This window comes from Patagioenas fasciata, chromosome 3 (genome assembly GCF_037038585.1).
Source record: "Patagioenas fasciata isolate bPatFas1 chromosome 3, bPatFas1.hap1, whole genome shotgun sequence".
Taxonomy (NCBI): Eukaryota; Metazoa; Chordata; class Aves; order Columbiformes; family Columbidae; genus Patagioenas; species Patagioenas fasciata.
Genome location: NC_092522.1, coordinates 95,705,916 through 95,731,908, shown reverse-complemented (window position 1 = coordinate 95,731,908; position 25,993 = coordinate 95,705,916). Strand labels below are relative to the sequence as shown.

The window sequence follows — 25,993 nt, the reverse complement described above, 5'->3', positions numbered from 1 at the left end:
CAGAAAGTCTCGGCTTCTCAATTCAATGCGAAATTGTTCTTCTAAGTCAACACACATTCTGCCATCTAGTGACCAGAAGAAACTGTACTGATCAGCTGCAAGTGAGATGAGAAACCCCCAGTATTGCCCCTTCTCCATATTGCACTAGTATCTTTGTTGGAGAAACTATAGAACACGCTAAAAGAAATCAGATATGCAGGGAACTTTTTCAAGCTCCTGGAAGTCTGCAATTAATCAGATCTATTGAAATCAGTTAATAGTTATGTCCAAAAAATAATTGAAACAAACTGGTTATTTATATATTTCTTTAGCCCTCTGCTTTCTTCCCTTCCCACGCCACACTCCCTCCTTCCCCTTCACCTGGGACTTATATCAGCATTTTGCATAATTTCTGGGAAGAAAAAGTTTGTGTGTTTGCATAGAGAGGATACCATGCTTCTTCACGTGAGACAGATTGTATTAATGCACATTTTGGCTGTAAGATCTTTAATATTCATTCCATAGACAAGAGTAATTGAAAACATTCATTTTACTATTTACAGTGCAAGAGTGGGTAGGATAGTGTGAAGTACACTGCGGGAGTGATATGGGTAAGAGAAAAAAATGGCAGTCACTTTGAGGAATCGATTGCCTCTTCTATATTTTAAGGTTCTGATCAGACTTCAGGGAGCTGCTCACCATCTCACCTTCCAGGCGGTTTAGTACAAGCTGAGGAAACACAGCAACTCTCAGAAGGTGCTTTACATTTTACATACCCTAAAGTGGTAACCCTAAAGTTCTCAGAATCACTTCTTTTTAGTTCAACAGTTCATTCATACTGCCCTCAACAACTATAATGCTGAAAAAGTGTTGTTTGGTTGTTGGTTTGTTTTTTGGTTTGTTTTTTTTTTTTTAAATCAGTGTGTTCCATGCCACTGATAGCACAATTCATATTAGATGCTACACCTGTAACCAGATCAATACATTTACGCTGTGAAGTTCCTTTGAAATGTGACATAAAAATAACCACAAGAGCCAAATCAACATGGTTTATAATGTCATATGAGGACTAGGATATATATGTAACAGGCTTACAAATATTATTAAACAACTAAGGCATAAAATCTGTTTGACACGTATTTTAATGATTATCCACTTGTCAAAAAGCAGAGACTAGCCATTGGTGAGTAGAACCTTGCAAAGCTGGTATTTTTCTTCTGTATTGCTCAGTCTTCCTACTTTGCATTTTTATACTGTTAACAGATTTTTTTTTCTTCTTTGTTCCTACAGAGAGCTCATGGCACCTCTCTTCTCTCCTAAAAACGTACACCTACATTGGCTGCAAGATTTTAGCTACTCCTTTAAAACTAAAAAGGTTACTCAATAGGAATAAAAATTCCCATAACATAACATAAAAATAAAGGTAAAGCCAATGGGACTACAGACAAGAGTTGTCAATAATACTCAACTGTAAACTTTGGAATTTCAGATATATTTTTTCCACTCCTAGAAGGCATGGAACTGTATTACGTATTTCAGAGTTATATGTAAAATGAAATTACAAACCACATCCCTATTCAGACATATGTATTGCTAAAATAATTTCAAGTTTTGATCCATTGTCTACAGCTGAGGAAGGAAAGAATATGCCTCCTGTTGCAGGAAACTATTGTACTTCCATAGCCACCAATGGACCTCTGACAGCAGGATAAATTTTTGTATCTGATAACTAAACCTCAGGTTTTCTACCACAAATGCTTGGAATATGTCATGATTTGTTATAAGTCACAGTCTGGTTGAAATTACCCATTCAAGGTATTTCTTTATGAGTTTGATTATCATGCAGGTAGATTATAGTATTAACAATGTAGTATTAAAACCCTTTCGTGTCTCCAGGCCTAACTTATGGTCACGGTGGCGATTTATGGATCAGGCTGTGTACCTGTCTGCTGCTGAAAATTTTTGTAGTCCTTCTTCATTTACTGAAAAAACCCTGATTAATATCAATGTTTGAGGTAAAAGCAGAGAAGGACTGTCCCATTTAACCCAAGAGAAAATTAAGACAGGTATGAAACTGTCCAGAAACTGATGTCTGCAAAAATACCTTCAGCAGCAAAAATAAGGCAAGACTGAGAATGAGAAAATTCCTTTACTCAGAATCTCACTTCAAACATCCAGTATTATATCTCAGACATCATGTCTTGAACCATGTTGGTCTGACCTTGCAGGACACCTCTGTGACAGATACTGTCTACAATAAGATGGTCCCTGTCACCTTTCCTGCACAAACAGGTCCTTGAAACTACTGTGGCTTTCTGTCGTACTTTCGGCTGACTTGGGTTAAAATACTTTCCCAGTCCAGAAAGTATTTACATACTTCTCCTCTCTGAAGCATTGAGGGAAAAAAATTGCATAACTGGTTCATCTTCTACATTTGTTATTTAGCTAGGATCTGAAAATGCAGGAAAGTTTTATTCTATTTAGTATTTATTGACAACTGTGGCAGTCAGTTAAGTAAGACATTTTATTATAAAATGCTTCATAAAAATGCATTACTGTTGACCTTCTTAGACTAAACGATTTTGAGAGCACTGTTTGTACTTATATGCAGAAACTGGACACTTCTGATTCCATTACAAGAATGTACTTGACTCTTATTTTTCTTTTCTTACGAAGTCTGAATTTTAATGAGGCCTTAAAGTCCTCACCCAGATAGGACACTGCATTTCCTGTTACCACTTTTGTTCTCAAGCAGCATTTGGTTAAATACTTCAGCTGAGTATGAAAATAAGAGCATTGTAGACGTCCAGTTCCATTTTTTGACAAAACTTCTAAAGAAATATTTTCATCTCTGTTATGAAATATTTATCTTATATACATATGTATTTACTATATAAATGCTTAATATACCAAAGGGACATTAGTTGAAAAGTGCATCTCAAAGACCATCAGCAATAGTTGAAGTGAATTGAATGTGTACATTAAAAATGTGTTGCTGCTAAGTGGAAAAATAAAAAAGTTGAGTCATGATTAGATCCTGCAGCAGTGACTTGTACTTTAGTTTGCTTGGTGATATTTGTGGATTACTCCATCATTGTGAATGGAGCTACTCTGGGTATAAACCACAACCCTGAAAACTGATCTCCCAGACTTTCTTTTGCCTCTTCACCAGAGGTCTCTGTCCTCTGTGGATGCTGCGGGGCTGGGACCGGAGCATTCCCCACCTTCCTGTATGCCTCTGGAAAGCCTTCCTCTAGCAAAGGTCTCCCATTATTGCACTCCGTAACTTCAAAAATAGAATTAAGTCTTTGCAAGAATGGTACCATATCCTCTAAACTGCCTGACAAGCAAACTGTGAGCAGGCAGCAAACTCAGAGCAAACATGCCTTGCTTTCACAGCTCCTTCAGGGGAAAAGTTGTATAAAATCTCTTGTCCTTCACCATGTTGTTAGTTGCAATTAAAATGGTCATCTGTACTTCCCCTTGTAAAAATTTTTAAAGTATCATTCTAATCTTAATTTGCATTAGAATATCAATTGTAAAATTTTAATTACAGAGATTTCCCACAGAACAAAAAGATATCTCAAATCAGAGGAACTGTAGAAGAGGTGTACTTTATAAAAATATATTCATAACATGTTATAACACACATATGTATGTATACACATACATATTTGTATACTATATATATATGTATGTGTATATAATTTATTTATCTTTTATATGCAGTTCTTGGATGTGTTAAAAATTTTGGATGCTTAATTATCAAAATATACTTTATTAATTAGATTTTCAAATATTCTCTTTAGCATGCAAACTCCATTGCTGTTCTCAAATGAATAATTAACTTTATATTTTAAGTGGTGCCATTAATGAATATTTACAAAAAGAAACACTAATTTGGAGAAATATATCAATAATTTACTAGAAAGGAAATAAAACCTTTCTCTCCTGATTGACTCCTTAAAAATATATTTGCCTTTTATTATTTCTTTACTCTAAACAGAAATTTAAATATGTTTACTTTAATGATCTATCAAAAAATGTGTTTGCAAGTTATATTTATTAGTAGCATTTGTATCTTATATAATGTTTTGCATCTTTTGAGGCAGGAAGGTAAGTTTTATTATCTGCATGACTTGATAAACTGGGGAGAATTTTGAATTTTGCAATTGAAAGGTAACTTTCCAGAAGAAAGGTATTTTTTTAATGTTTGTATTCCTAGTGCTTCAGACACCTTCTGCCTCGTCAGAAACTTCATGCGATTGTAGTTGAAGTAGTTTCAATGTTAACTCACTGTTCCCAGCACACGCTGCCTAAATTAGAGTTCCAACAGACACTGAATATTTAGCACCAAGCTGTAGATAGCCATGTGTGCCTGGGAGGACCAGAGGGAACTGTGCTGAAGACCCAGTCCCTCTGGAAGTGCAAAGAACTCTCCACATTTAATCACAAAAAGGAAAAATGAAGCATGAGATAGAAGGTTAACAGGTTTGTGCAGGACCAGAGGGGGAAAGTGGCAGCAGTGATAGGATAAAAAAATGAAGCACTCTTCTCTCCCACACTCTGGGGCCTTATTGATTTTTATGTAGATTTCCCTATTAAAATCAATGGTGACATCTTTTTAAATACTGAGGGCAAGATATAACCTATAGTCTTTATAAATGAAAGGTTTCAGAAAGGAAACCATTCAAAAGCATTTATTCAGCTGGATTCAGCTTAAAAATTAAGCAGTACATTGGCCAAATTATTATTATTTCGCATTGCCATCATTCCCAAAGATGACTCGTTATCTCTATTGAAGGCTTCATCAGCCAGAAAGATGAGTGCAGAATAGAAGTCCTCCGGAGGAGCAGCAGGCTCTGCCATAGAACAGCAATGTCTAACACTGTCACAACCATTTTCTGGTGTGGTTTGCACTGATTCAAAATGTAGGAATAAAATGTCTGCATTTGAATAACTGTTTTTTACCCATGTCATAGAGCTGATTTATGGTATGTGTCACTACGTTAAATGTTGGTTCATACAATAAAATCATGTTTGAATATCTGCAGACACAAATTTAAGTATTTATTAAAAGCTGAGTGTAGCCAAGTTAAGATGATATTAACTGCCATGATCATTTGCCTGACTCTTACCACCAACTTCCAGGTATGTTTAGGAACATATTGCATGAGACAGTATGTGACTTTTAAGAAATGTCTACACACAAGCTTTCATAAACCTTTATTCTGTCTTTAGAATTTGGAATGATGGGAGATCATACAATTAAAAGTCAGCGACCTCGATCTGTTCATGAGAAAAGGGTCCCTCAGGAACAAGCTGATGCTGCTAAATTTATGGCACAAACTGGTAATACATCAGTTACGTTTTTCTATTTCCTGTTGTTAATTTTAGCAAAACCACTGCATGCTTCCATAATGATCTTTTGCTGCATATTTGTCAGTTTTCTAAGCTGATACTTTTTTTGAATCATTTTTTTTTTTTTCACCAGTTAAAGTCCATAAATAAAGTAGCTGAGAATTAGGTCGATCATACAAAAACATGCACTGTGAATGTGGATACTGAGTCATTTAGTATAAGCATGAATGTCTTTACTAGTAAAAGCAATCTCACATGTACATGGCGCAGAGCAGCTAACTGTGACATAGTAACTTTTTTCAAAGAAGATGTTAAAAACATGCTTCAGAATGTCTTTATAAATAGACTGAGGTCTAATCCCAGCTTTAGGCATTTATCAAATTAATTAATTACTAGGGTGACTTCAGTGTGCCTGCATTCAGCATTTACTATCTTTGGCCCAGCACAATGCTCTGTTCTCTAGTTTACGGATTCATAATTGCTAAATGAAATTGGACGTAAGTAGTTTTTAATTGGATGTGCAAATTATCTAACAGTTTATCATCTAAAACATATTTTCTAATTTTGTTTGAGCAACTTCATCTTCTTTTGATAAAGATACCAAAATGGTATGACAAACCTAGAACTGAAGTTAAAAAAAAAAAACAAACAAAAAGCCTGTTTGCCAACAGTTACCACAGCTGCCTTTGAGGCCAACGATGAATTTTCAGTGGTGAGTTGAATTAAGCTCTCATACACCAGAACTACTGCCCTTTTTGCATCACTAATGGTCTGTGCATCTGTTGGTAAAATCTAATTCTTTAATGATCCCCTACACACTCCATTCCAGTAAGTGACTGCATTGAAAATCTTGTGCCCCATAATTGTTGTATGGATTTGAAACAACTTACTCTGTATTCCACAGTTACTAACCTAGAAAATATGCCTGCCTCAGTCATACATAATGCTTTCAGTTTTATATTCACTTTATTAAAAGAGCTATAATTGCTTCTAGTTCTGTTGCATGTTGACTTCCTTAGCAGTAGGGTGCTTTATTTAACAGATTTTCAGAAATCAATAGATTAAGTAATCTAAATACATGCCTAGCCAATTGGTGTAGATTTGCTTGTTAAAAAATTTAGGAGGGGGAAAAGTCTGTTTCCCTCCTATTAATTTGTAGGATTACTTTGTTGGCTAACTCCAAGTTGATAGTAGTGTAAGAAAATGCAGTGGAAGAAGAGATCCCAGAACCCTCTTGGTCTTCATGCAGATTTTGTTAGGCAAGTAGAACTTACTACTGACATACCTAGCTCAGACTTATAATGTTAGTTGCTTACTACATAGAATAACACCTTGGCTTTTATGCTTCTTCTTGAATTCATACAATTACTCCAAAAAATAAGTGAGATGATCTCGTTTATTTCCTCATATAAATCCCTAAAACTTTCATATGATCAGGTAAAAGCTGTATTTGATGATTTCTAGTCACTCGTTGCAGTGCATCTATTATGGGTGTTAGAGAACTGCATTATAAATGCAGCACTTATACCACCACCTTCTGATAGATTGTGTGTGTGGAGTGGGACATTGTGTGTTCAAAACCATACAGGCTTGGCTTTCAAGGTCCTGTTCAGAAAGCACGTGAGATATATCAGCAGAGCATGTATATTTACATGCCCAGCATTGAGGAAATCTATATTTTACAAACTGTAGATTAACACATTTTAAGTAATACTGTGCTCTTTTTGAACATACTAATTTTCATCTCTTCCTCATTTCGATTTTTCTTTGTAGTGATCATTGCATATTTTCTTCATCTCTAATGCATTCATTTTCTTGTGATGTAATTAATGTGTTATCTTTTTAAAGGTTTTTTCTAACATATCTCTCTCATTAATTTTCCCATGTACTAAGAAGGCTAATAGCCTTTGGAATAAATTGATACTGAGTCTGTAAAGTTTCTTATATTTTAAGCATGTTTAATATTTTATTTTGTGTAATAATAAAAAGATGCAAAAGTGCAACAGAATGTTTTTATGATTTAAAAAGGCAGAGGGACAAGAATAGAGAATTGTCTTGAAAACATTTATGAAAAATATTTAATACTATTAGAATAGTGGACTTATTCCACCAATTTTTTGCTGGGAATGGAAGAGTTTTAAAATGTGGTGTTAAAATGTGCATTTTCCTGTTTATTTGTGAGTGATATGAGGCAGTAAAACATTGTATTTAAAAAAAATACTGTATGAATAATTTATTTTCCTATATTTGTCATTTTATGTATTTGGACTGATCCTTCCCTTAGATGTTATGGGATTTAGAGAGTATAATACAGGTAAGTGTTACACAGATCAGTGAGGCCTTCCGTACAGTAAGTTGTTTCCTCTTACATGTCAAGCAACAGGGGATAATAAGGGCTTGGAGGCTTGCCAATAGTTAATTTCAGATTGTAGGTTTGATATGATACATAAAAAACTTAAGAGTTCTCAAGTAACTGAAAACTAGAAGGAAAATAAAAAGTAGCCCTTTTGTAATTTTCATTTCAGGAAAGAAAAAAGTGGAAAAGCCATAAAGAAAGCAATGGAAGATGTATTTCACATTTACATAGGCAATGTAGGTTAATTCTAGAAAATAAACATATTGGCAGCAGTATGAAATACTCTGAAAAATTAAAAATAACCAAAAAACCATAAGGTATTGTGCAAAAGGAAATGAAGCAGCTGACAACATAAATTTGTTCTTGATTTTCTCTGATTTCACTCTTTTTGCACCATACATCATTTAGTGTGCAGGATCTTGCTACAGCAAATATTTAAGCCTTCTGTCCTTTATGTATGGTGAAGTATATTGCTAGATTCTGCTTTTTGTGAATAGACAGTACATATTTGCTCAAAAATTTTAATACTTAATATTAATTTCAAAATTCACCAAATACAATAACAATTCTTAATATCATGTTACTGCTATTTTTCATCATATTCCAAGGGTTAAGAGCAACATTCTATTACTTTAAGATATCTGAAATTGTAAATTTTTAATTCTTGATTTCTGCATTTTACTAGCTATGTACTGTCACCATGTCTGTGTTGGATAATAGCTAATTTACACTGGGTATATGTGACTTTTTTCTTAATGAGTAATATCTTGAGCATTGATGTTTTCTGCTGTTTGACCTTTCGTCTACACCATTTTAACAAAGTCAAACTTCAAACATGCAGGAAAAGACAAAAAAAAAAAAAAAAAAGCCAAACAACCCATAATAATACAAGTATTTTCACCACGTACATAGGCCTCATAGTACATATTGCATTATCGTTACTGCCTATCTAGATATTAGCTACATGCACCATGTTATGTCATTTAACCTGAACCCAAGCCATGTAACAACCTAATCAAAATGTTAAATTAATATCAGAAACATCATTAAAACAATAATAAGTGATTAAATATCTCATTTTTTCACCTAACAAATAAAGTGACTACAAAAATAACATTGGTGAATTTTTGCATTTAAAAAAATCTCACCATTTTGTCCTTGTCCATAGAAATTATTAGAATTGCACATAATTTTATGAAAAGCAGAGGGATTTGTGTACTAATTTTAAAGCATTTTGTCTTGTTACTCAATAAGAAGCACATTTTTTTAAAGCATTGAATAGCCTTAGAAGTGCCCCTTAGAGGACTGGCAAAGACAAGTATTTTGTAAAGGTTTTGTGCTTGGTCTCTGGAAACAAGCAACAAAAGAGCTTGAACAGATGCTTGCTACAAAACACATTTTCAATAAATGGTGTATCGTTTACTGCATCCTTGGAAGGTATCACCAGAGTCTTCTTGGTTTGCAGACATTACCTTGATTGGAACCAATATCAAAACTTTTGGAAGAATAGAGGTATATTGAGGTAACTGGAATTTTAAGCAAGTTGTTAAAGACTGAAGATTGTATCATGCCACTGATTTAAAGCAGAAAATCCCTTTTGTTTCAAAAAGGACTTAGGTTTAATAATGAAGGGTGTAATAGAGGCTTCGGCATGCCATTTTATAGTGATATTTAATGGCAGAAGGTGAAAGTTAATCCATAATTATTTACTCAAATTGTTCACTGAAGTATGTTCACATTATTTTTGCATTTACTTTCTGAGAATACACAAGGGAGACAGTTTTCTAAGCATGAATGCCTTTGGGAAAGGAATTCCAGAATTGCCTGTGTGGCTGTTCATGGAAACAAAACTCCTTCATGAGCTTTCAAAAAAATAGAAATAATATAATGTGCTATCTCTCAACACTTAAAAAAATACACTGTTCAAATGTACAGTATTAATAATTCACATCTGACAATTTTGAACATGGTGTTATGTACCATAGGGGTCTATGTAATGGGGTCTAGTGCGTCCAAGAATTTAGCCTATCTGTAGCTGAAAAGCAAGGAGCAGATCTGTGAAATAAGTGATCAAATCAAAGTTCCCATCCCACTGTTCAGGTTAAAATTTGGTAAGCAAAGTGCTTCTTTTTTTGCCAGGGAACTTCTCTCAAATGCTAGATGACTCTCCTCTGCTGAAGAAAAGATAAAAAATTAGTGGTGTGGGTTTTTTGTTTGTTTGTTTTAAATCAGAATTCACTTACTGGTAGAGTTCCTTAAAGTATTACCTAGCCTTCATTCTAGAGTGACAAGTATAAATATCAAAGACAAATCCTTTGCTATGATATAAGAAGAGTTGTGTATGTTCTTTTAACATCCCGAGGGCAGTGTTGTTTCTAAAGTGTTGAAGGGCAGCGGTTCTCATAAAGTTGTAAATGATGCTAAGTGATCAAAGTGTTTCCCTCTGACAGGCGTTATGTGACTGCAGCATTGTAGATGTCTTTATTTTCTATTCATTGCACTTTTCCACAGCTGCTTTACTCCATGAACTTTTAGATATTTATTTTGGTGTGGTACTTTTTTCTTTGATTTATAAGAGCAGAGGATAATGAGTTTCTGAAATACCAAAAAAAAAAAAAAAGTCTAATTAATACTTATATCCATATTCATGTTTGTTTGTTGTCTTGAATACAGGTGAATCTGGTGTTGAAGAGTGGGCCCAGTGGAGTACGTGTTCAGTTACTTGTGGTCAAGGGTCGCAGGTGCGAACCAGAACTTGTGTATCACCTTACGGGACACACTGCAGCGGCCCTTTAAGAGAATCAAGGGTTTGCAATAACACTGCCCTCTGTCCAGGTAGTGTTAGCAGCCAATAAATAAAATTGTGGATGTTTTTGAACTGTATAATGATAAGAATTTGAAACTATCTATTTTTATTTTTTTTATTATTATTATTAACATGAATTTCATAAGGTCATTTCAATTAGAGCAGAGAAGTGTAATTCTATTCAGCTGTGAAATTTTGTCATGTAGATTATTTTTGCTTTCAGAACAGTCAAGATCTGGAACAAGAGTACCTTTTTTCTGACAGTTTCAAAATTTTTTAAGAAGTCTATATTTTCTGATTTCCACTCAGAAAAAAGAAGGTATAGTGTGAGCACAAAGTACAAACTAGGGAAGAAATCCAGACCATCAATACATTAAGAAGCAGAAACTGATTAACAGGGTGGCTTAACATATTATTTGACACTGCAATTGTTTAGACATTTAGAATACTGTCTTCTGGGAAATGGGCCAGACAATGTTATCTGCACAAATACATTGTTCTGGCAAGAAAGGGCAGCAGCTACCCATCAAAGGAAGAAAGATCAGACAAATGTAACTCTCTTAACATCTGACACAAGGTAAAGGTCATCAGTATCTTGCATCACAGTTTTCCTATTCCTTTTGTCTCAGAGATCTGGACATAGTAGGAGTTCAGCAAGAGTTCTACACTAAGGAGAAGAGACAGGCATGTTCAAGATAGTTGCTGAAAGGGCACATCTCGTTACCTTAGACTCTACCTGTGGATCTGATTAATCTGGGATAGGAAGCAAAAGGGAAGGCATATGCCCTATGACTACATTAATTTTCCTCTGCTGTGCCTTGAAACACAAAAAAATCATATGTCTCCCACAAATTCCTCAGCTCTTTGTAACATCTGATCCCAAGAGGGTGGTGAGCCATCTTCAGCTTCTGGGGAAGCTCACTGCATTTTTGAAGTAAACTAAACTACACAGTGAATCCCCTGGACTTTATCTCAGTGAGTAATAAGTAGACTCAAACTCCCACCTTATTACTGTGTGTTGAAAAAATATCCAACAAGAAGTGTGTATGTGATCAGAGTTTGTGTATCAGCATTATAAGCATTTAGGAAACCTTTGTAATGAAAAGCAACTTAAAATATTATATCTAGATAAACCATCACTGTAATAAGAACTGCTCTCAGCACCTAATGCTTTACTAGTGTGCTTTAGGTAATTAATTCACATAGGATTTTCTAAAATTTCAGTGTAGAAATCCCCACACAGAGCTGAATTTGATCAATTGAAGTGTTGCCATACAAAAATGGCAGCTACTTCTAAAAAGATTAGGCTAGCTTAGAGTCTGTCAGAGGTAAGATACATTACAAAAGAACTCTGAACTTGAAAGTACAAAAATAAGAAGTGAAAAAAAGAGAACTAGAAAAGAAAGGAAAAAAACCACAACATTCCAGACAATCAGAGGTAGATTTAAAGATTCTGTTGTAATTGCATGAAGTACAAACATAAAAAACACAGCCCAGCACTCACAATGAGATGTAATTCTGCCTGCTTTCCTGCTCATTTGGTATTTCCTGAGGAGAGTAAAGGCATCTATATCACATACTTTTAAATAATTTTATCTTAATTCTCTCCAGGAAGGAGTGAGAACATTTCATATCAAAACAAAACATGTAATGTTAAAGCCAAGGTACTTAATTTGCTGTCAAAGTTAGCTTGAAAAAAATCTTAAAAATCACATTATCTAGCAAACTTCTAAAATAATGCTCTTGCAAAAAGACTGTTCCATATTTCTCAGGTCACAAAGCTGTTTGCTTACACATGAACTCCCACTTCAGGGTGTGGGTTTCATTTCCAAATACCTAGTATGAGCAATGGCTGCCAGTTCTCACTGGCTAACAGTGATACCCTCAAGATATTTTCCTTTTCAGATCATGACAGCTGATTCTGATAATCTTAATGTATCTTGAGTTACCTTTCCCAAATAATTAGTCTTCTGGGCTTAATCTTGCATGCTGTTTCACATAATTACAGTAACCTTATTTATTTATGTTGGTCTCTGTCTGGCTACAGGGTCACTACTGTGTGGCAGTGTGCAAGATTAGCAATTTAGAAATGTGCTTTTCCTAGTCACACAGTTCTATTAATTTTTTCAAACATCCCTTTAATCATTAGCCTAAATACCCTCTGTCCTCATTATATTATGTATCCTGACTCAGAGAGTTGCACAGTTCAGGATTATCCCCTGTCCATGAATTAAAAAATGCATAGTTCATGCACTATTATAATGAAAACACACATTTGACAAAACAATCCAAACATGGATACATAGCTGGGTTCTGGCCTGTGTATCCACACCTATACCACTCAGTCCATACAGCTTTTGACTCTGTTAACACAGTAAGATTTTACATCATAGAGTGTAAACTAGAAACAATATACATACAAAAACGTAACAGTGGTGTCTCCTTGTAACCTACAAATAAAAAATCTACTTGGGTATATCCACTATAAGTTTGCATGATTAGTGAAAGGGAGAGAATAATGTTTGCTAATCAAAAAGTTGCCCCTTCAAAATAAAAAAAAAAACTTGCAGAATGGCCTACTAAATGATATTTCAAGCATCTATCCACAAGCTTCAAAGGAACCTGTTAAACTTGCAAATAATAATGGCTTCCAGAGTGTTTTCATCTATTGCCTTCACACACTCCCTTTGGTGTCCAAGATACTTGCTAGGATGTTAGGAAATACATCTCTCTGTGATCTTACTGTCCTGGAAAATTTTGAGAATGGGATTCACTGGTTCATCATTATATATACTTATATATATGTGTGTGTATGTATTAGTATTGAAATCAAACCTTAAAATTTCAAAGTAGTACTCCTGATAATTCAAGCAAAATCATGAAGGAAACATTATTTGAATAATTTTTGATTTATTCATATTTGTTCCGGACCAATGCTATTTCAGGCACAGGAGTCCATTGGGTAATTCATTTTTTCTTGGAATCAAGAGCTTTCTAGAGAAGTACAACATAGTAGGCAACAGAAAATAGCTCAGGTAACCATTGTTGTTGCTGGCTCTTTTGGTGAGCAAGAACGTCTCGGGATTCATTACTGCAGTGCCACTGATTCATTTCAGCTTAGTGGTTCATTTCTAACACAGCTGAAATTTCAAGGAAAAAGAACATGGAATTTCCTGTAGATCACCTCTATTTCTCCTTCTCCATTGCCTTCAACTAGTTCTGTAACAAAAGTTAGCTGAAGCTCAGCATTTTCAGGCTTATGGGTAAAGCAAGACATGGCTGAAACAGGAATACCCTAAACCATTTCAAACATTTGTATGCTCAAAAGCTATATTTTGATTGGTGTGATCTGCTAAGACTGCTTTACTTATCTCCCTCCCCCTTTTTTTTTTTTTCTACCTCAGGGCTCATATTAATGAAATTTAGTCATATTGCTGAAATGTTGCATATTTTTATATACTCTGTGCCTGCATGGTACACTTACAAAATTGTTACAGAGAAACTAGCCCTATCATTTTTAGTTCCTGTAGCTTCATTGTTAGTAATCTATGCTGTGGAAGTTCAGGTCTTCATTTCAAAGGAAGAAAATAGATCTAAAATTAGAAAGAGACTTGTCAGAAGCAGAGTAGCTGTATGGCTTAAATGTGAAGGTTAGAGGGCAGCCGTCAGAAAGTTTGCTCAGTTTACGTATTGTGAATTTAAGATTTTTGACTGGACAATTTAAGCTATACTAAAGGAAACTACAGCACTTAAGTGAATTTAAATTCATGCATGCAAACCCTCTATTTTAATTTAAAAGAATCCTTTAATGTAACATCTGCTTAGATGCAGTAATTCAGCCCTATTAAACTATGATACCACTTGCAATGAAACATCAATGGCTATAATAGCTTTCCAATATCTTTTCAGTTTAAAGTTGAACAAACCAAAAGCTTTTAAACTCCAATGAAAATCTCCCAAAATACGCTTGTATGATGAAGGCCAGCATGGCCTCACACCTCCTCCTACTTCACAGCAGTTGCATATTGTGAACACTGTGGGTGTTCACTTCAACATGATTAGGTTCACAGAGTGGCAGAGAGAAGGAAAAGATGTTCTGCAGTAATCCAAACTCGTTGTACTAGCAATGTTTTTGACAGATAAGTTGGCAATAATCTGGATATTTTTGTCCCAAATAATGAATCTTGCATCTGAAACTGAATTACAGAAAACAGAAACTCCTCTGTGGGCCAGCTCTCCATCTGGTGTAATTTGGCATAGCTCATCTGGCTATAATTCATCACATGTTATAGGGTTTTTTGCATTTAGAAAATGGTATTAAAGAAAAAAAATGTACATGAAAGATCAGAAAAAAAATAATCAAAGGTAAGAAATTTTAAATTAAGATGTTATTTTAAAGCTAATCTGGATAATACTGGACCCTTTTGTGATGCGTTGAACAGATTAATTCTCCTTGGTATTTGTTTACTGACACTGGTGGTTTTCTTGGTGTTACACCTTTTCCATCCTTGACTTTATTACTTATCTACTAGTTTCAGATATACAAGTCTACACATACCAGAAGGTATTGTGAAATTTTTACTTAATGATCTATAATTTGCCAGAGAAGATGATTTTGGACACAGCTTACATTAGACCACAAACAGATAGAGGCTATTATAAGTTTCCGTCCACCCAAAGTGAAACATTTTGTTTTGGCTTACAAAAGAATTATTCTGTGTTGCTGCTAACATGCAGTCACTCTTGCCAGAAGAGATATACAACTTTTTGGCTCATGACACTATCTTTAAAGAGCCTCTCAGCATGTTTTTGTCATTTTTAAACAAAGACAACTAACTTACAACATTTTGACATAATCAACTCAAAACTCCAAATCAAAAAATAGACTTAAACTCATTTGTACCCTGAAATCTTCAACCTGTTCCTACATAGTGTCAAGACCTTTCTAATTATTTTTTATGGAATAATATCTTTTTTTAATTTGGATTGTTTTGCTACATTTTGTACTTTTTGAAGTTCTTATTGCACCTGAGCATCTTAATCAAAATTTTTTGTATCAGGAGATGAAATTATATAATTGTAATTACTGACTACTGTTTAGAATCTGATTTGACAAATCAGTTGATTTTTGTCATGCAATTAAAAACGTGAAGTCTTAGAGATATGTCTGGATTCAGAATCCAATATTTCGCCAATGAGAAAAATAATCTTCAGATCATATGGCTGGATCAGAGTAGTTGTCTATGTATATTACCTGTGGAGAAAAGACAAAATGTAAGGAATTATATGCAGATATGGTCAGCAAGTTACTAGCTTTAGAAGAGTTAGGTTTCCTGGTTTTGACCAAAATGTCACAGCTAATCAAGGTTTTAAAATAACTAGACTAAAATCTGTCACTTGAACATTAATTTGGAATGTTCCTGAGGGGGTTATTTTAGCTAATATAATCCGGATTTATATGATATTTAAAATAAGATTATTTTAGTAAAGCTAGCCATGTAGGATTTGGAATAATTATTGCACTTTTTGACCACTTGTACATGACCAAGTAAAAACCTTTAATCAATTGAGCTGTTATCCAGTGGGTTAAAATCTAACTGAAATGAAACAACATTTTCTGTCAGGTATGATATCTCAAAAGTTAGATAAAAAACTTTTTACCTACAATAGCATCTGAAATGACAATTTTCCTTACTTTTAATGAAATGCAATAGAACTTACCTACATGTATAATTCTCCTTGATCTTACTCATGATTTTGTGAAAATATGCCATGGACCTGGTCTTCTTTTGCACCCTTGGCAACTGAATTTCACCTCAGGAAATGTTATTCTCATCCTTACAAATAAAGGATTTTATTTGTAGAAACTGGGCAGGTGATACACGCCTTCAGGGCAAAGGAAACCTATACACAAGAAATTCTTTCAGAGTGATGAAAAAAAGTGAGGACAAACCAGAAAATGTATTTATTCTGTAATGTTGTGAATCTTTACCTATGATAAGCTGAGATGTTACACATTATTTCACCCTCCAGATACCCTTCCAGCAGACACACTTGCAGAAACCCACAGAGTAATGTCATACCGAGTGTGATGCTCAGTCTGGGTACTAAATCTCTGCATTTTTCGTAAATCCCTTTCATCACTGCAGTTCTCATTACTACATTCCTGTTCTCATGGAGCCTAATCTGTGCAACTGCATTTATTTATACAGAAGAAAAACAAAAGAAGTTTGTTTTGCAGTATCTTTCAGTTTATAAAGAACTGTTTTACAAATGCATGCATGGAATTGTCTTACCAGTACATGCTTAACTATATTAGAGAACTTTCTGAAAATTCGGCTCCAAGTGTTTCTGAAAATGGAATGCATGTGGTATGTAAGCTTATATGGATATTGCATATTAGTTTCTCCTACAGTGGAAAAAAATACAGTAGAGAAAGGTGCATCTTCTATGATTCTTTATATTAATGAAGTGCTTGCATGTAAAATATTGGTATGTGTTTGCAATTTATTGTGTAGTCTGAAGGTGTTTGAATTTGTTGTGTGAACATTTTTAAGAAAGAGTGATGCATGCATTACTGTGTATGTTAAATCAATGAATATGTTAATGTAAGGAAGTAGCATGGATCTCTTGCTTATGTGGTTGTAGAACTTTTGAGGAAGATAATCAAGCACACATACTGCCATTTTTCCACCAGAATTTAAGTGAATGAAAAATTTAAGATAACAATCCCAATTTATGGTGGTGACATAGTAAGAAATTATTGCATTTATTCCTGTATTTTCAGAAGAAAGCTTAATTTTTGTTGCTTCAAGTTTTTAGAGTTACACATATACATAAAGTATATGCCTGATTTTCACAGACTAGTCTCCTGAAAATCAGGGCTAATTAACATATATGAAGTCGGGCACCAAAGGTATTGTAACTAGCCATCTTTCTTAAAAGAATGAAAGAAAATGTGGTGGTGAGATTAGTTTTGGAGTAAATTGTCCAAAGTTAAATATGTTGTAGAGAAAACGTACTTTTAAAATTTTAATGAAATTAAGTCAGAAGGATTTATTTGCCAATGCTTGTGATTTCCTATGTACTGATTTCTTTGAAGGTGGCAAAATAATTCCCATTTAAAATATTGATCTTGTTTATTCTTAAAACTTTCTGTTACTGTGTCTGTTTCTGGTTAAAATCTGTTTGGTTTGTTGCAGTACATGGCGTTTGGGAGGAATGGTCACCTTGGAGTTTATGTTCATTCACATGTGGTCGAGGCCAAAGAACTAGGACAAGGTCATGTATACCTCCCCAGTATGGGGGAAGATCATGTGATGGCCCGGAAACACAACATAAACCTTGCAATATTGCACTCTGCCCTGGTGAGCTCAAATAGCAACTCTCTGCTTTTTTTTACAGTGCATTCGATGTGCGTTGTTTGTGATTTCTTTTATTGTCTTTGCACACAGAAAAAAAAATATAATGCAAAGTGAGTAGAGAGGATAATTCGTATTTCTGTCTGTAATGTTTAAAAGATATGATCAAGATGATAACTGCGAGATACTGCACAAGCAGACAATCCGTAGTTTCCTCAAGATTCTCTGGAGGGTACGGCATGTTGTATAGGAAATCTTGATTCAGAAGAGGTCTTAGACGATGAAAAGGCAAACAACTTGCTGAGTGTGTCTTAAAGGAAGACAGTCAGAGATCACTCAGTTTGTGTCCACCATATCTGTTTAAATTATGTCTGCTCAGAGGATCACTGTAATTATTTATTCATCATACAACAAACTTTTAGGAAAATGTAACATTAATTAATTTTTATTTGTTTATTCAAAATGGATATGTTACATGTGCCTGAAAAGAAAGGCTGACACAAGCAAGGGAATTATTCAAATCCTAGTTCAGCCCTTAAAATAAGGATTTTTTGCCTCTAATTTCTGGGCGTTAACCTCTAAACCACATGCAAAAAACTACTCCTAACCAAGTAAACAATATGTGGGCTTCATGTTAAACTTGCCATCCACTGAAACTGAAACTAAAAAAAATAACCTATTCTTTCAAAACTGATTTTAATTTTTTTGTCCATAGATTATTTTTGAACAAATTTTTCAGTATCATAGAATCGTTTCAGTTGGAAGAGACTCTCAGAATCATTGAGTCCAACCATAACCTAACCTAGCTCTAGCACTAAACCATGTCCCTAGGAACCTCGTCTAAATGTCTTTTAAACACCTCCAGGGCTGGTGACTCAACCACTTCCCTGGGCAGCCTGTTCCAATGCCTGACAACCCTTTCCATGAAGAATTTTTTCCTAATATGCAATCTAAACCTCCCCTGTCACAACTTGAAGGCATTTCCTCTTGTGCTATCACTTGCTACTTTGTAGAAGAGACCAACACCTTCCATGCTGCAACCTCTTTTCAGGTAGTTGTGGACAGTGATAAGGTCTCCCCTCAACCTCCTCTTTGTCATATGTGTGTGTATATATGTATGTATGCATATATGCACACACATATATATGTGTATGTGTGTGTATATATGTTAAAAATACCTAAGTATTACAATGAGTTCAGTAACCATAAATAAGATTACATATATAATAATATTTTGTGATTATTGAACTAATTGTAGTACTTAGGAATTAGAAAGGTGTGAGGTAGCTGTAATGTGAGAAATTTCTTTCAAGAGTTCTCTTTGACAGCATGAAGGTTGCCCTTGCAGTAGGTCTGTAGAATATCTGTCAGTTCACAACATTGCTGTTAACAGATTCTCCATGGCCAGAGCTCTTCCTGAAAAGGGTGGATGGATATTTCATCAGCAAATGGTTGTTTGATGATTGAAAACAGAGATGAAGGAAAAAATGAAAATTAGTGCCTGAACTTTGCTTTTCTTCTGATCAGCAAATCATAATCCAACTTTAGAACAAAATTTGTGGAAAAAGTTTCAGTGTTGAATGCAGCTGCAAAAATTTTGAATTAATCCAGTTTTTGGCCAAGTTGGCTGCAGTACAGTTTTACATGTGTCTACACAAAAGTAATTAACATGATACATGAGCATGAAGCAGAGTTGACAAGAAGAGAAATGCCAAATAAAAATAGCAGAGAAGAAATTAATGTGTTCAGTTCACTTCAGTGTTGGAAAGAAACACAAAAGATACTACACCTAATCTGTCAAAATAAGCAGTTATCTGAGAATTCTGGATTTTTAAGGTTCATTTGTACCTAAATGGCTTTCACTAGAGGAAATTATATACTGGTTACATTTAAAAGTAACAGTTTAAATCTTTGCTGAATGTTAAGATTTGCTGTCCTTTGAATGTACAGTTTTATAAGGGAATCTTAATGTTGAATTCTTTAGTCTTTTAACGGTATTGCTGAAACATAAAACTCACACACTATTTGCTCCTAAAGATAAAGAAGAGAGATGTATGAAATATATATCTGAGAAGCCACAGAATGAGTTTTCTCCAAAGCCACCGTAATAATTGATTGAATCTTTCCTACCCTAAATAATAGTATACAGCAAACTGAAGAGGGTGCATAGAAATGTAATTTCCTTAAGGTTTTCCTCTTCACATAAAGCTTTTATGATTAATGAGTGCAACTAGCTTACATGTTTGGAAAGATTTCCATTTTCTGCTGAATAAATTACTGGGGTGCAGCTTCATAGCTTGAGAGGTATCTGCATTGAGAAGTGGTTCACAACCAGGCATTACGTAGAGTATTTAATATAGAACTTCAGGAAAAAGCCTCAAAACCTCTCTTCATTTAATTCACTGGTTACTGAGATCCTGGACATTAAAGATACAGATAGTATCTTTGAACTGTTAGAGATGTTCCGTGTTTACTGTCAGACAAGAGTAAAATAGTTTACCTCCATGTTTCACTGAGCAGTGATGCACCCATACAGGCACAGTATGTTAAATCACTCTCTTTAAGATTCTGCTTCCTATTGTGCTTATTAACACCAGAAACTTTGGAAGCTGCTATTCCAACCCTCCTTTACAAGATCCCAAAATCAGACCTTGGCAAGTGTGCCAAATGAAGTTACTCATTTTCAGCAGTGGTGCTTTTATGGCCATAGTAGTTATAATCCCAGGTTTTCAAGGACGAGTGTTAATCAAAATTGTATTTCAACCTACATTTTGAGTTTATATCGGGTAACTGCAGGTGCAGTGAGCAACTGCTGATTGCTGAACTCTGTATGAATGCAGGAATCTGAATTAGCACAATCAGTAATAACGCATTTCATAATGCTTACCCATTTTCAAAAATACTGTCTAGTCTTATTATCTGTTATAGACCACAGAATTTTTTGCTTGTATGAGAACTTAATTGGTTTATTTTTTTATTATTTTGGTTTTTAATATTTTAATTTACCTCAAGAAGCTTTCTGATATACAAAATTAAAGTCCTAAACCTTTAGTCATGGGAATATTCATCCAAACTCAAATGTATGCATTAATACAAAATACTAAATACAAAACTGGTCACCATATCCATAGTGTTTAGAAATTCAACTTGACAAATTCAGAAAGAAGATTACGCAATGTGCAAATATAAAAGTAGACTTGATGAGGAAGGCAGGCTGTTTCTGTCCTACATTTTCTCTGAAAGGAATGTTGAAGAATTGAGATAATTTACCTTACAGAGAGGCCTAATGATACAAGTATATTCAGAATTTTAAGTATAGAGAACAGAGACTTTGTGCCAAGCATAGTGGTAACTCCTGTTTTCCTTTTCCCATTCAACTAAAGAGACCTCATTTCACAGTCAGGATCACCACAACTGTAATAAATCACTTTGAAGGGGTCAGGGTTTACATGATAGAAAATCGGTATGCAACCAAAATAATAATTTATCCTTTGTTATTTCAGTATGTAATTAGAGCACATGAAACATTATTTACTTGAAGAACAAGGAAAACAGTTTTAAAGGATTTTAAAGTAGCTCATAATGGTGGTTTCTGTGTTTGATTGCTGTAAGAAGTCAAGCATATTCAGGCTAGGCCCAGTCTGAGGGCTTGCGTTCAGGCCTAAGCTGAACCCCCTGCCCCAGAAGGGAGCCACGGGGCCTTGCGCAGCTCAGTTGGTAACTCTGCTGTGTCCATCTCTTTTGTGCCCGCCGTGCAGTCGACGGACAGTGGCAGGAGTGGAGCTCGTGGAGCCAGTGCTCGGTGACCTGCTCCAACGGCACCCAGCAGCGCAGCCGGCAGTGCACGGCGGCGGCCCACGGCGGCTCCGAGTGCAGAGGGCCCTGGGCTGAGAGCCGGGAGTGCCACAACCCCGAGTGCACTGGTGAGTACCTGTGGAGCTGCGTGCCATCTCTCCTGCTCGGGAGAGACGCAGGGGCTGGTCCTGCCCATAGCTCTGAGATGGCGACCGGGGATGCCCCAGCAGGACGCTGGGCTGCACAGGGGCAGAGCAACCGTCTCCAGAGGGAGCCCTGGGGCCTCAATCTTTCTGTTTGGTGAATCGAAAAACTGAAAAATATGTCCAGAAAGAGTGCATGATGAGCAGCATATCAGCTTTTCAGTTTTGTGACCATTTACAGGACATTAGAAAGATATGTTTGAGGCCTAAAAACTTGATAAAGTGTTTCACTAACCTAGAAAGTAAATGTGTATGAGCCAATTCCTTTTTACACTAAGACTACTTTGTGATCCTCTTGCACTCTAAAAGCAGCCTTCCAGGTTGGGTAAATTACATTTATACCTACTTTTAAGCCTCATTTGCAGTGTCAGAGCATATAGAAATCAAGCTTCTAAAACACCGTGTGAAAAAAATGTTTTTATGTAATTTTTTAAAGGGTAGTGATGCATGCTGTAGATGTGTATCATTACCGTACAACAACACTATACAAGTATATATATATTTAAAAAAAAAAAACAAACACCACAACACAGAAAGGACAATGTCTGTTTTGCAGTCTAAGTGTAAGTTAATGTGTGCCACTTTTTATTTCATCTTAACATGCGAGTCATTTAGATAACAATGCCACACTTAGGTGCCAAGTGGAGACTTGCCCATCTTCCATGCACCTACATTTACCACTTCTGTCGCTGTTGTATTTGGGAGGCTTTCTTCTCTTACACAAGTAAAGAACAACTTACCTGTCCATCTTTATGACTGTCATTATATCACCACTGTAATTATATTTTCCCAAACAGCAAATGGCCAGTGGAACCAGTGGGGCCACTGGAGTGGCTGTTCCAAATCCTGCGACGGCGGCTGGGAAAGGCGGATAAGAATCTGTCAAGGTGCTGCCATGACCGGGCAACAGTGTGAAGGAACCGGAGAGGAAGTTAGAAGGTGCAGTGAACAGAGGTGTCCTGGTGAGATGCAAATATGATAATTGTTATTATCTACACTGCAGTATGGCTTAATTTAATGGTCATCTTTAGGAGAGATCAGATCAATGTCCATAGAGCAAAAGACAAAAAGAGCCATATCTGGCTTTGCTTTACACAACACTGATGTCTTTCTCAGCAGCATTGTGCTTATGTAGCTCAGTGTAAGCTAGCCCTATTGGATATCTGAGCAATGCATCATGTTTTACATAAATCAAAATGCCATAGTATAGAATATTATCAGGGAAATATATACTTGCATAGGTATGCCTACATTATTTGGAGCAGCTAGGATTTGCTGCAGAAAATCTCTCTGGATGCACTGTTTCTCATAATATCAGGTCTGGTTTTGTAATCATGGCATTCCTTTTGTCCAGTGTGGAAGAGATGTCTTTGTAATGCATTTGGCATAAATTTCAGTGCAGTAAAGATAAAGGAAAAAGTGAAACTTCCTGTATAGAAAGAAAGAAGACGAGCAAGATTTTATAAAAAGCAAAGTAATTTAAAATTAAAAAACTCACGTTTTTCCTATTCAAAATATATTTATTTGCAGCGCATTTTACTTTGCAGTACAGTAGAACAATGAATCTCATTGTATTAGAAGAACAACAAAGGGACAATTTGTAGCTATAAAGTTATAATACTATACTGGAGAAGTTAACCAAATTTAACTACTTCTAAAATGATCTCTTTAATTTTTATAAAACATTCATTGTTTGAAAAGCAGTACAAAACAGTATTTGTATTGGATTCCTAAACAAATTATAATTTCCATAGTTAATGCAGACTTCCTCTATGAAAACACAGCAATCAGAGGTTAATGTGAATCTTCTCAATAAGCAGACATTCAGATCAACCACCTTCTGCTTATAAAACCATTCTTGAAATAATTTGCATTTTTATGTTTGAAAGTAAAACCATATTGCTACAGTCCAATTTTCAAAGGTTGCCACCTGCTGTTAATAAAATATTTTACAGATGTATTTACAAGTCAAATGCACACAGATTTATTTGTCACTTGATAAATTTATTTATTTACTTCCAGATTAGAATAAATATGCTTACAGAAACAATAACCTAAAGCACCTTTTAACAAGATATACTTGTGCAGAAGATTATACATGAATAACAGATTTACTTTATCTGTTTCTAGATTGACATTTACTAAAGTGTCTCAGATTTAAATGTAGACAGTGGATAATTTAACAGAATTTTATAAAATGATATACAGATTTAACTTTTATAAACACCAAGCAAAATTGAAAAGTTCTATACAGAGATAATCCTTCAAAATATAAGGAGATTTCATTATTTTAATGCTTCCTAGAATATTAAATTATATCTGACTTTAAAATGTGGAAGAAAAAGCTGAACAAAACTTTTTTTCTATTATGCTGCCCTCAATTAATAAGTTTGCAAACAGAGCTTTTCACTTGACTAACAAAATCTTGAGTGGACTTTTTGCAGTTTGAGTTCTGCATTATCTGAACATTATACAAGATTTTCTTCATAGTCAATCAGTTATTCTCTTCGAATGGTTTGGGCAGGGACAGAATTACATCAGACACTCCTAGAAGTTGAATATAAGCAACACTAAGAAAGGCAGGCTCAGAACTGTTATCTGAAAGTTTCTCACACAGCTTGGTTTCTGGACAGATGTTGAGTATCTTTCTTTGTGATTTATTTCTATTCACAGGTAACAATTTTTAAGCTGTGTTTTTTTCCTTTCATTGTGTAATATTCTGGGAATGAAAAACAGAGATCCGAAGATACTATGGCTTTGGTCATTTCTCTCTTGTTGTATCCCAAATGTTTAACTTCAGCTTTTACTCCTAGTAGGTCAGAAAGTGTTAAGGATTTAGTACTCTTCAATTTTAAGAGTAACTTAGGTCTTATTAATATAGTATTGGTTTCCAGAAATACTTAATTCCATAGTAGTTCTGTAATAATTCTATACATGTTCCAATATTTATGCTTTAACCAGATTTTACTCAAAACAGATCCTCAATATTTTTCTCGTAAGCCTATTGTCAGTGGTAGAAAACATAGTATAGAAACTGTATTGACCAAAATATTACTGAAAACAGTTACAGACCGCCTTGTTTGTTAACAAAAGGATAATGGTGTGCAACTGCTGACAAAGACTAGCCAGGTTCTTCAGAGGCAATACTAGCTACATAAGGTAGAAGTGAGAAGGGAAAAAATTCAAATAATCGTCAACAACTAAATAATAAAATTAAACCTCTGGGCTTTGTTTTTTCTCTGATTACACTATTCTACAGGATATTCAAAAGTTTTTTTCTGTTGCTTTTTTAAAGATAATTTTGCCTGTGGCATTGAAGTAGGATTCAGGAGAGGAGCTGTAGTTCTAGCTTCATTTGTGAGCTGCTGTGTGCTATTGGCTAACTTACTTCACCCTTTCATTACCCTTTCCCATATTTGCTAGCTGCCTAGGTAGATTGTAAATTCTGTGAGGTTGTGTATGTCTCTTGCTTTGTCTTTGTGTTGTACAGAGCTTTCTCAGATTCCAGATGGGTTGATTACCTCTTGGAGATGCATGTCCTCTCACCAGTAATGTCAGAGGAAGACTCTGCTCCTAGATCAGTGACTTTATTGAGTGTTTGTTCTTAGGTGGGATGAATTCAGGCCTGTCAACACAGGGGTATAATGTGGTATAATTGAGTACATACTCCGTGTGGGAAGATATTGCTGAATCACATTGGCAGTGAAAGATACCTCTGCTTTTTATATGCCAATTTTAGCAAATTTACCTCACTATTTGCTGTATTCTTCTAGATTTTAGCAATTTTCTATGATTTCGTACAGCTAACTCACACTTATCTGTGGGTGTTATAAATTAATTGTGCCATAATTACAGGAACACTTGAACTGGTCCTGAGCAAAGCCAGCAGAGCCAGCGAGGCTTTTTAACTCAGAGGTAATACCCCTCCAACGTGACTGCAGTGTCTCCATGGGCAACATGCGTTGGAGCCTCACAAATGCTTTAATGTGGGTGGATATCTGATTAGTAAGCTCTGCCAGATATACTTCAGCTTTGGGAAGAACTAGTTTGTTTATTATGCAGAGCATTCCTTGATCCAAGATATTTGTACAATGCATTGAAAGACACAGAATCAGCCAGGGACCAGGAAAAC

At 35.1% G+C, this 25,993-nt stretch overlaps 1 protein-coding gene across 7 annotated transcripts in view; it reads left to right on the top strand.

The window, feature by feature from the left end:
* Nucleotides 1-25,993, top strand: part of ADGRB3 (adhesion G protein-coupled receptor B3) — a 445,285-nt gene that overhangs the window by 174,488 nt on the left and 244,804 nt on the right. For 4 of the 7 annotated variants that reach the window (XM_071806928.1, XM_071806927.1, XM_071806925.1 and 1 more), the window contains exons 3-8: nt 5,221-5,331; nt 7,625-7,654; nt 10,370-10,531; nt 17,705-17,869; nt 21,622-21,786; nt 22,659-22,823. In XM_071806928.1, coding sequence (XP_071663029.1) covers nt 5,221-5,331; nt 7,625-7,654; nt 10,370-10,531; nt 17,705-17,869; nt 21,622-21,786; nt 22,659-22,823 — 798 coding nt within the window. The remainder of the gene's footprint in view (nt 1-5,220; nt 5,332-7,624; nt 7,655-10,369; nt 10,532-17,704; nt 17,870-21,621; nt 21,787-22,658; nt 22,824-25,993) is intronic. The other 3 variants (XM_065834941.2, XM_071806929.1, XM_071806930.1) reach the window with 3 other exon arrangements.